The sequence below is a fragment of the Leptodactylus fuscus genome, chromosome 3 (assembly GCF_031893055.1).
Source record: "Leptodactylus fuscus isolate aLepFus1 chromosome 3, aLepFus1.hap2, whole genome shotgun sequence".
Lineage (NCBI taxonomy): Eukaryota > Metazoa > Chordata > Amphibia > Anura > Leptodactylidae > Leptodactylus > Leptodactylus fuscus.
Genome location: NC_134267.1, coordinates 208,858,919 through 208,871,223, shown reverse-complemented (window position 1 = coordinate 208,871,223; position 12,305 = coordinate 208,858,919). Strand labels below are relative to the sequence as shown.

The window sequence follows — 12,305 nt, the reverse complement described above, 5'->3', positions numbered from 1 at the left end:
AAAATCACATTGTGAAACCATATACATTTTTTTTTATGTTGTATTTTCTTTTTTTTTTTTTGTGTTGAGAAAAAAAAATGTAAAAACTCCTGATTGATATCACCAGTTCACAGTTAGGTTGTCCTGTATTTTATGTTGTTTTTTTTTATGTTTTTGTTTTTCAGCTCCCTGCAGCTTTGAAAAAATCAGATGCATAGAAGAGATCAGTTTTCTCCCTCCAAAAAAAGTCTTTTTTTTTTTTTCAGATTTGAAGTGTGTAGAGTAATAAAAAACGAAATAAAACACACAATGACCCCCTTGAGAATCAGCTCAGCTGCCAAGAAATATACATTTCTACAACATTTTCCAGACCGTTGATCATCAAGAAAAAAAAAAAAAAAAACGCATTTTTTTTTTTGTCTCCTTCTTGTTCTTCTTCACTACAGTGAATGCCAGAAAAAAAAATCACAGGCAGGGAAATTAAGTCCCCCCCTCCCCTTCATGTCTTAAAAAGTTCCCCCGTTTCTGTCTGTTCAAACTCCCACCGCCCCCGAAAAATATTAATACAAAAAATTACAAAAAATAACAATTAAAAAAAAAAAATCAGTAGGTAAATACCAAGTCTGAAAAGTTGGCTTCCAACCAGTCTCCTGCTATCATTTCGCTGAGTTCTGGGGTGCAGTAATCTGGAAATTCAAAGTGGGAACCAAGACTTCCCTCACTGCTGCAAGAATCTAAGTCTTTGTCCACTAAGGAGAGTGAAAGGTTTCCTGAATTGGAGTTGCCCAAGTCGGTGGCCTGAGGGTTCTGCGTGAAGTTTAAGCTCAGATCAAAGAGGAGATCATCTTTGTCATTGGAGGAGGAGGATGAGGTAGTAGTAGTAGTAGACACGATGCAGGATGGTGCCAGGGTGACGGTGGGTTGTGCTGTGCTTGATTTGGTGATGTTTTTGAAGTTGTAATAGAGTCTACTGTTGGAGGTGGTGTTGGCGTTGATGCTGGTGGCATGGCTCACCTCCTCATACATGCTGGCACCTTCTGTGGACTCTGCTGAGGAGCTCAAGGTGGGACTAGCCGGCACTTTGGCTACATTGTATTGTCTCAGTTGCTCATCATCTTCCTCTTGCTTTATCCTCATCTGCAGCTCATCCTCTTCTTCATCCTCCTCATCATCATCCTCATCCATGAAGACACACTTAACAGCCTTGTTCACCTTGAGGTTGCCAAAAACATAGTCCTCCATCCCAGAGTATTCCTGTGGGGACTTAGCCCCAGGTTTGCTGGTTTTCAGCTTAGAGGGACATTTTTTGGTGGCGGTGCTACTGCTGCTGCTCGAGCTTTTGCTCTTGATGCCATTCCCACCACCACTGGGGCTTTTCTCTGGAGACTGCCCAAGTGCTTGTTTGGCAGATGGCTCCAGCTTGGGTTTTTTCCTGGGTCGGTACTTGTAGTCGGGGTAGTCGGCCATGTGTTTGAGCCTGAGTCTCTCTGCCTCCCTGATGAAGGGGATCTTCTCGCTGTCATTGAGCATTTTCCAGCGTTTGCCCAGTCTCTTGGAGATCTCAGCATTGTGCATGTCCGGAGATTGCTCCATGATCTTTCTCCTTTCAATCTTGGACCATACCATAAATGCATTCATAGGTCGCTTGATGTGGCCAGTTGCTGTTTTGCACCAGTCCGGGTCACTTTCATCAAGTGCTACCGGGCTGCCAGCCATGAATTCCCCTTCCTCGGTGTCTGTGGGGTGGCTGCTGTCCAGGTCCAGGCTGTCTACTTGCTGCACCATGGTGATAGTGATGCCGCCTGCTATGTCAGAGACTTAGACTGCAGCCGCTCTCCCGAGCGCTCCTTCTGCTAAACTTCCCAATGTACTAGTTATTAGAGCGGTCTATATGCATTACATCACTAGGGAACGGGCCAATCACAGCGCGGCGACACGCCCACAAGCGGCCCGGCCGCCCCTCCCCTCTTTAGCCATTGGTCGGCGATTCTTACAATGGGCGTGGCTAAACCGCTGGAGAGCGTCTGAGGCGGATTAACCCTCTCCGGAGCTGGCGGCTTCATCACGTCACCCTCTTCTGCAAATATTCTATAGGCACTAGTTATTATAGAGCTATACATATGCATTACATCACTTCTGGACTGGCCAATCACGGCGCTCTGCCACGCCCTCTAGCGGTCCGGGGGTCACGCCCCCCTGCCCTAGCCTTTGGGGGCCTGAGTGGGCGTGGCCAAGACGTCTGTTATAAAAAAAAAAAAAATGGTATCCGCTGGAGAGCGTCTGAGGGAGCTTAACCCTCCCCGCGCCGGCCTGGACCAAGCCTGGCGGCGACATCAGGTCACCATGTGCGGCGGCACTGACAGGCTCCGAGGGCTGTCAGGCGGAATAAAGCGCTGCCTGCTGCCTGTACAATGGCTGAACTGCCAGCCTAGCCCAATAAAGAAATAATAAAGATGACATTTCCCTGTTTCTAGTGATATCTGTGTCAGGGAAAGCTGGGTGTCCACAATATGGGGTTTTCGCTTATAATCTTCCATGGCCTGTGAGGTCTATGGCTTCTGGCAAATGTGTCTTGGTGTGGAATCACACACGCAGTATAAGACGTCATGTTTCCTCACATTTGCCATGGAGTTTCGTTGCGCTGTCCGTCTGCGCGCGTTTTCCTTCACCGTTATCGGATTTAATACAAAAGACACCCCATTATAATCAATGGGGCTCCGTGTGTATCCGCTATTGTCCGTTGTTCTGGTCCTTCGTTAGAGAGCCGATACTAATGTGAAATAAGCGGTAGCTCTACACTCTGGAAATGATAGAGTTAAAAATAGCCCACCCCGTGGCGAATTATGGCGACCATTGGGCCTCATTAGTATGTATTCACTCTGTCCTTTATAGAGGACCCGGCCTCACGACTCTAAAAAAACGGAATGGACCACGTATCAATGGCGTCATGTACCATCCGCGCTCTCCACGTACCCATACACGTGAATGATGCAAAATGAGCGGGAATAGGACCTGCGCCCCCCATGGTAAACAGAGTTATGTGCATGGGGTCATACAAATAAATGGGCGCTATTCCTTAAAAAAAAAGAGATCGCGTTAAATTGATTAAGCCAGTTGCGCCTTTTGTGAACCTGCTCTTTATTTATGAAACGTTTGTACGTTTTTTTTTCCGGATGTTATGCTGCCCTCGCCACTTTTGCTTTCTTCGGGTTGTGTCCCAAATAGAGATCCTTATCATACTGTACGTACGTCATCATACATAGGCACGGCAATAAAATAGTGTAAAAAAAAGGCGCACCTGCGAAAAATATGGCCGAAAAAGGTCAAATGATAAATAATCCCGATCATGTGAACAAGAAGTACAACCTGAGCGCTCATGTACACGACTGTTTCAGTTTTGGATGCAATCTGAGTGCCCGATTTATAACAAAAAGCAGTAGGTTTGCAGACATTTCTGATCCATTTTTTATGCTTTTTTTTCCTCAAATTTGGCAATGGATCAGTAACAAACAGTCAACACTTGGGATGACATCTGTGTCCCTAGACTTCAATGGGTGGGCGGTCCTGAATAGGATATGGCATAAAAGAAATGGAACGGATTTACCAATTCAAACATGTGTATGAGCCCATAGGAAAACATTGATTCTAATCCCATCCGAGTACCATCTGGTAAACCAGCTGAAGGAACTCTGATGACAAAAATAGTGGACCCTGAGACCCCATGCCCACGACCAAGTGTGGGGCCGAGGTTGCAGCGGAATGCACACGGATGACACTCAGACTGACACCCAAATGTCACCGAATGCATTCCATTATGTGTTTGGGGGCTCCCGATTTATTCTGTTCCGATGACGCGGATGATTAGGGTAACTTCACACAGGGTTTTTTGTTTCAGGATTTTGAGACCATATCCGCCTCAAAATCCTGACCAAAAAAGACAGCTCCCATTGAAATCAATAAGAGACAGTCAGTTCTTTTTTACGGGAGCCGTTTGTTCCGGCTCCTGGAAAAAAGAAGCGGCATGCTCATTCTTTCAGGTGGATTCACCTCACGACATCTGCCTGAAGACACTCTCGCCCCCCGACTAGGCCCATTCATTTGGGCCTAATCCGGAGCGGAGTGCGCGACTGGATGCTGGTGCACTGCATCGGCATCCAGTCTCAGCTACCCGTATTTTGTTCTGGAACCAGAGGCGGCCTCCGCCTCAGGTGTCTGACCAAAAAATCCCGTGTGAACTTACCCTTATAGAGCAGCTCCTATTTTGTTCCGTGTTAACGGAACGTAATAAATCGGAAGCACCATAGATGTGAAAGCTCAGATATCACTCCGAGTGTCATCTGCCTGTATTCCACTGCAAGTTTGACATCACATCAGTCGTGTGGGTATAGGGTCTAAGGGCAGGGTCAGAAATCGGAGTTTATTTATTAACTGTCACTGTTTTATCTAAAATTTTTACGGTTGTGCCTTTTTTTGTCTGCTTTATCGGTAGTGATTTTTATTAAATAGGCGCAGTTCCTTGATAAATTTTTTCCACATTTATGGGGCAACTCGCGTAATAAATTTTGCTCAAAATTTACCATGTGGAATTATGATTCCGATGCTAAGACCCCCCACCAAAAAAAAAAAAAAAAAACGCAGAAAAGACAGTGGCAGAAACACATTGTGTTTTTTTCTGCAGCATTTTTTTTACATAAAGTCTGCAGAATTTTTCTATGTGAACTTTCTACCTCTATTATGCCTATACAGAAAACGTCAGAGTTTCGGTAGGTATATCCGACATGTTGCAAGCATTTTTGAAATCGCAACTTTTCCGCTGCGGATTTTTATCTACAATGTGCGGATCGGATTAGCCAGAATCCCATCCATTTTGCAGGTAATGTAAAACTCAGCATTTTTTGCTGCCGCGTTTCTGCCACGGCCAAAACACCGTGTTTTCAGAACATGGGATCCCAGCCCTACGCTGCCCATGTACTTGAGTGTTCCACTTTGACCTCTCCCCTTTCCTCGCCAAAAAGCAAAAGTGGTAGATCTGTAGGGGTATGTTCACACAGCAAAAAGTACATACTGGAAGAATTCAACGTGACATTTTTGCCCACAGCAGAAATCTATAGCTGAGTCTCGGGTTACTGCCGTGAGTCGGCACTTATTCAGTAGGGTTAATCATTGTGCGGTTACTTGCGCTGAAACCAACGGCGAGATAGACAAGGACGCGCACTGAATAAACAAGCGTCTATCACTGATTCTCTATTGAAATCAATGACAGATGTGTGGAGCACGTCCATGCTGATCCTGACCATTTCCCCTATTGGAATCAGTATGAAAATATTTCAGTGTGAACATATCCTGAGTTTGAGACCACACGTTGCGGAAATAAGATTTTATTCAATCCCATCCCCCATATTATGGATAAAAAAGGACTGTAAAGGCGAAGCGATGTTAAAGTTGTACATTTTTCAAAAACATAGAAATTTGCGAAAATGCAGCATTTTCCCCATAGAGTTATGTAAGGGAAAATATTCTATGCATTATGCTGTATGTGGCCTTAGTAATGTGTAGATCCGGGGAAAACGGAACACACAGCATAGCGATTTGTAAAACAAAATTCACATGTATGAAAATCTACACTAGTTGGTACAGATTTTCCACAAATATTTCCATGTGAATATATGAGAATTTGGAGGCAGATGTTCTACATGATAGTCCTTATTCACACATCAGTATTTCACAGACTACATACGTAGCCATTCACTTCAATGTACTAATTTAGACATCCGTTTTTTTTTTCATTCACTGATATGATACTAATGTAAAAAAAAAAAAAATTGATGTGAAAAAGATGTTAAAAACAGATCAACCACGGAGGGCACACCACCCGTAAATGAGCAGGGTGAAGTGCTGACCTGTGATGTTGGGCGTGTAAATAAGGCCTAAATCTTGATTGTATGCACTGACCCTTAGGCTGAGTTCACACTGAGTTTTTTGGTCTGGATTTTGAAGCGGAATCAATGGAAAGCCGGTTATTTCTTTTTTCCGCAAGCGGTCTGTTCCAGCTCCCGGAAAATAGAAGCGACATGCTCATACTTCAGGTGAATGCCACGGCTGTTTCAGCCTCGGACATCCGCCTGAAGACACTCACTCCCGACTAGGCCCATTCATTTGGGCTTAAACTGGAATGGAGTGCCGCAACTGGATGCCGGTGCACTGAACCGTCATCCAGTTGCAGCTACCGTTTTTTTGGTTCCGATCCAAAAACCGTATAGCCGCGACTGAAAGCCAGTGCACTGCTTCGGCATCCAACCGCGCACTCTGCTCCGGATTAGGCCCAAATGAATGGGCCTAGTCCGGAGGAGGTTGTGTCTTCAGACCAAATTGCGAGGCGAAACAGCCTAAAGAATGAGCACCTCGCTTCTTTTTTCCGGGAGCCGGAAGAAATGGCTCCCGGAAAAAAGACCTGAGCGGCTCCCATTGATTTCAATGGGAACCGTCTTTTTGGTCAGGGTTTTGAGGCGGATACGGCATTCAAAACCCTGACCAAAGAACTCTGTGCAAACTTACCTTTAGGGTATATGCATACAATCAAGATTATGTGCAGATTTTCCTTTCAGATTTCTTCTTCAATGTAGAAAATCCACTCCAGAATCTATTAGCAGTAAAGTCAATGAGAAATTTCTCATGCACATGATAGGTGTATCCTACTAATCCCTATTCCTACTAATATTATATTATATGCAAAAACGGCTGAACGGATTTCAATGAAATTCGACACATAGATAGATTGTAACCTCGATTAACACATAGTCTACTTTTTATTCCAGTAAATGACATGGCTCTGCGACTGTTATGAATTTAAGTTCACATACTGTATTAAACACACGCTAACCTACAGTGTGTATACACATTTGCATATTATCTGAACATGCCTGGAAAAAGAAAATCTAATTTGTCACAAACAACGACAGCTATGGAGGTAGGCAGAATTCACACAGTTCTTCTCAAGTGCAGCTGAGGGGGATCATCGACGCCAACAACACACTCATTATATGGTGTCCCAGCGAGCTGCTGACATGCCGGAACAATCATGGGCACAGCGCGAGGAACAAGTTCAGCGGCAGGCCAGCTTGACAGCTACCGAAACACTGGAGCAGGCGGATCATCAATGCCAACAACACGCTCATTATATGACGTTCCAACGAGCTGTTGAGATGCTGGAACAATCACAGGCACAGTGCAAGAAACAACTTCAGCAGCAGGCCAGTTTGAGAGCTGCTGAAACGCCGGCGTGTGCGGATCATCAGCGCCAACAACATTATATGGCGTCCCAGCGAGCAGCTGAGATGCCGGAACAATCATGGGCACGGTGTGAGGAACAAGTTCAGCAGCAGGACAGCTTGAGAGCTACTGAAATGCCGGAGCAGGCAAACCATTGATGGCAGCAATTTGCTGAATATAGGCGGATCATCGACGCCAACAACCCGCAGACTGTCGCGGGCAGAGGCTGGTGTGTATATATATATATATATTTTTTTTGTTGTTGTTGTTCGGTACAGATTTTAACAATTTGGCTTCAAAATCTGCATTATAATTCACAGGTACAAAACTGCACCAAAATCTGCACCGATTGAGGAGGATTTTCCATGTGTATACATGTGAATTTTGTTGTTGATCATGTGCATGTACACTAAGACTAGACTGACACGATCTAGGTGCAATATGGTCGTGAAAAATGTGAGTTTTTCACGACTATCTTGCACCCGAGGGGCGGCCTTGTTTTCACAGATCCTCCATGCAATAGTATATAGATGGATCTGTGAAAATGGTCAAAAATGTGATAAAAAAAAAACCTGAAGTCTGATGTGCATTGGCGGTTACTTGTTATCTGCTCCTCTTTTGGCCAGAATTTTTGCAGGTAAACCTCTTTTTTTTCTTGTTAAAAGTTGTGAATATGTGTTACACAAGGCCGGGGCCTCATTTTGCGGAAATGCAGGGTTTAGACTGCGACGGAAGTGCCGCAACAAAAAACACTTCTTTTTACAGTACCTGCAAAGTGGATGAGCTTGTGGTTAATTCCATCCACTCAGAAAAGAATCTGCAGAGGAAATGCTGCGATTTGTCAATTATACCTACGGGAACGCTGGCATTTTCTGTATAGGTGTCATAGAGGCAGAAAGTCCCAAACTGTGCGGATTTTCAGTTAAAAACACTGCAAAAAAAAAAAGCTATGCATTTTGGCAGTTTCCCAAAAAAAGCAAGTGGCAAGGGCAACATAACATTTGGAAAAAAAGGCGCAAATGCTTCATAAATGAAGCGCACGGCAGAAAAGACCACATAGAGGCAGAATGGCGTCCGTACAATGCCTTATTCACATGTCCACCACTGCGTAAATTGCAATGTATAATCTCCTGCAAATTTGATCGCCATGTTGGATGTTTTCGTCTGTACTCTGAATTCTGTGTTAGAAACAGAAGATGCATTTCCGTATCTGGTGATCTTTTCGAGGATGTTCTCAAGGATTCGTCCATTCTATGACAGCAAGCAAAGATGTTCAATCTAGACATTATACAATAATTCAGCTTTATTGACACAATCCTGGACAATCCCTTGAAGGCCGCTCCTGATTTATAGCATTGACCAGCTCTGTATGGAGAGTGACCGGCAGCTCCTCCAGAGGATTTGCATCAGCTGCGGCCTTTTCTCTTCTGGTCTCTTTGGGCAAGGAGTCTTAATTGGTGGACTAAATCATTGTAGGCCTGTGGCCTCCCCATCCCCCGTTCCCCCAGCCCCGGGAATATATTGCACTTATAAACAATACAGCTTTTGTGTAGTTGATTAAATGTCCCGTGTACAAAGCGGAGCACGAGTTATTGGAGAATAATATGCATTGTGCGATTAGATGCATTGATGGACACCTTAGCCAGATCTGCAGGCATAAAGTATATTTCTGGGCACAGAACGGATGGCTTAGCTCCAAATGTTTGACACAGAGAGGTTCTTGAAATTCTGTCTACATGCCCTCTGTGACCTGCCTGATAACAATACATTGTGTGAGTAATTCACCTCAACAGAGGAGGGGGTGGGGGGGGGGGGGCAGTCCAAATTGCAGCTGAGCACCAGCGAGGCCATTGAAGGTTTAGCCCCAGAAGGAGATTTCTGTAAAGCATCTGCCAGTCAGGATCCCTGGCTTGGAAAAGCAGCAGCTGGAGAGGGAAGGTGTGATAAAACTAAGCAACGCGACTATCCATCAGTACATTCTTGGGCTATTCAAGACCCCGGCCCCCTACTCATCTGTGTCAGGAATATATTACCACCATCGCTTAGACTATAATGCAGGCAGACGGAATATAGATACAGATGGTGATGTAAAACCGAATACTCTTTTCAGGGTCACCAAGTCTGTGCAGGACTTACACCAAGTCAGCTTGCGTCATCACCAAATCATACCAAGCCGGGTTCGTCCCAAATATTCCAAATTGTTTTTTTTTTTTACAAAACCAAACCAATAGAGAATCGTCCGAGATAAAATAAAATGGCAGCCACTTTATACTCCTCTCTTCAGACCGCAGAGTGTAATAGGTGGAGGCCCAAAGGAGGTGAAAAAATAAGAAACATTTATATTTGCCTTCTCTTACTCTTTTGGGCCTCGTTGTGGTGGTCGGTACTCTCCTGGTGATGTCATGTCCCCGCAGTAACCACTGAGGCCTGAAAGTGGCCATTAGTAGTCACATGTGTACACTTAACATGTTCATGTCACCGCTGAGGCCCAATCATAGGCCTCAATGTTGACCCAAGGCGCATGAAATCACCGAGAATGTAGAGAGAGAACCCGGGAAGCTGCAAGGAAACCCAAAGGAGATGAGGGATGAATTTTTTATTTTTTTTTAACTCCCATGGACCTTCAGCTATGATACTCTGGGTTCTCAAGAGACCCCAGAGTATAATAATGCCTCTGACAATGACTTGTAAGTCTCCGTACTTCTATGTAGGCACACACTCTCCCTAATTTGTATGATTATCCCTTGACCCTGGTCTATACTGTTCTCCTAATTACATCCTGGAGAATAGATTTGCATATTTTTTACCCAGAATCCCTAGTGGAGCAGGAATGACTTGTAAGTCTCTGTACGCCTATGTAGGCACACACTCTCCCTGATGTGTACGATTATCCCCGGACCCTGGTCTATAGTCTCTCACTCTGCCAAATCAGTGTCCCTGCGCTATGCTGAGGAGGTCCACAAGACCGAAACAGCGCTGTCCATAGCTGGGAATCTGTTCCTTTTGGAATAGAAATACTAATTTGGCAATAAACTCTGCATCATGATTAGTAGGCTTATTAACTGAGTCATGCATGATGTTAAGGGGGCTGCCCTCTAGAGGGCGGCGTACAGAGTGTACTGTTCTCCTAATTACATCCTGGAGAATAGATTTGCATATTTTTTACCCAGAATCCCTAGCGGAGCAGGAATGACTTGTAAGTCTCCGTACGCCTATGTAGGCACACACTCTCCCTAATGTGAATGTTCTACACTATGTTTAAGCCATTTTAAAGTGTGGTTTGTATCAAACTTGTTCAACCCAAAATGAATCTTGGATCCAAGCCACCCACACCAAAGACTGAACAAATCTTGAGAGGATTTGCCCATCTCTATTCATAGATTCTATGTCAGGGAAGATGTGGGACAATCCCTAAAAAAGGCCAAAACTAAGGTCACATGTTGCAAAAAAGCAGTTATAGGCTGTCGTCCCACGGGCCGGAAACGCCGCGATGTGCCCACGGCGGAAATGCCATTTGAAAAATCGTGGCATTATACAGTACAGGCAAAGTGGATGGGATTCATGTGAAACCCATGCCCATGTTTCGTTTTAAACCACAGCGCAGACACACTGTGATATCCAAACCAAGCGTGGTTTTGGAAATCGCCGCATGTCAATTATATCTACGGAAACGCCAGCGGCATTCCCGTAGATATTATGGTAACAGAAAGTCCGCGGAGGAAAACTCCGTGAACTTTCTGTTCAAAGTGTTGCAGGAAGAACCGAGATGCGTTCCCGCCGCATTTGTTCCCGCAGCGCTTTAGTGCTGCGTATCGTCCCATGGGGCCTTAGCCTTAGGCCCCGTTCCCACGGAGTAACACGCCGCTCATTTAGACACGTATACACGTGTCAGAGCGAGGCGCTTCAAAACAGATCCCATTGACTTCAATGGGTGCCAGTCTTACGCGCGCTACGCATTGAAATCAATGGGTTATAAATAGAGATGAGCAAACAGTAAAATGTTCGATATTCGTTTCGAGTAGACGCTCAATATTCGACTACTCGAATCGAATATCGAATCCTATTATAGTCTATGGGGGGAAAATGCTCGTTTCAGGGGTAGGCAACATTCATCAAATTACACTTACCAAGTCCACGAGTGAGGGTCAGGCTGGATCCTCCGAGAAGTCTTCTCCGTGCAGCTTCCCCGCGGCGTCTTCCGGCTCTGAATTCACTCTGCCAGGCATCGGGCCTGGGCAGAGCCGACTGCGCATGCCCACACTACAAGAAAATGTCCGCTTACAGTCAAAGCAGCCATTTTCTTGTAGCGCGGGCATGCGCAGTCGGCTTTGCCCAGGCCCAATGCCTGGCAGAGTGAATGAAGAGCCGGAAGACGCCGCGGGGAAGCTGCACGGAGAAGACTTCTAAAGGTAGGAGAAGAACCAGCGTTGATTGGCCGACTGTATAGCATTCGGCCAATCAATGCTGGTTCTTCAACGAACTTTTCCATTCGAATAGCGAGTGGTACTCGATCGAGTACGAGTATTTCGAATACCGTAGTATTTGATCGAATACCTACTTGATCAAATACTACTCGCTCATCTCTACTTATAAAGCCTCCCATTGATTTCAATGTGTAGCACACGTAAGCCAGCACCCATTGAAGTCAATGGGATCTGTTTTGAAGCGTCTTGCTCTGACACATGTATACGTGTCTAAATGAGCGGCGCGTTACTCCGTGAGAACAGACCACATTGAAAAAGGATGACACACTGTTTTGGTTTTTTTTTTCACAGACTGATAGGCCTGCATGGATGGCAAAAAACCCCACTCTTCTGTTTTTTCATAGATGCCTAAATAAATACTCTGAAAGGAACATATATATTTGCAGTGTAAGGTGCACATGGCATATGTACGTAAATAGCGGTAGTGTGAATAAGGCCTTTATGTCTCTGCCATGTGCATGAGGCCTTACCATCACTCTTTGGTGGTAGGATCTTTGGAGCCACATTATGATACATGAAGACACATCCTGCCTCAATACACATGAAGGTTATTGATTTCCTTTCTATAAAATA

General features: G+C 44.9%; 1 protein-coding gene across 1 annotated transcript; it reads right to left on the bottom strand.

Moving 5' to 3' along the window:
• Positions 1-533: 533 nt before the first annotated feature.
• On the bottom strand, positions 534-1,832 carry SOX11 (SRY-box transcription factor 11). The gene has a single exon (XM_075269086.1). The coding sequence runs from the start codon at positions 1,762-1,764 to the stop codon at positions 583-585; it is 1,182 nt and encodes a 393-aa protein (XP_075125187.1). The 5' UTR covers positions 1,765-1,832; the 3' UTR covers positions 534-582.
• Between the last annotated feature and the right edge of the window lie 10,473 nt (positions 1,833-12,305).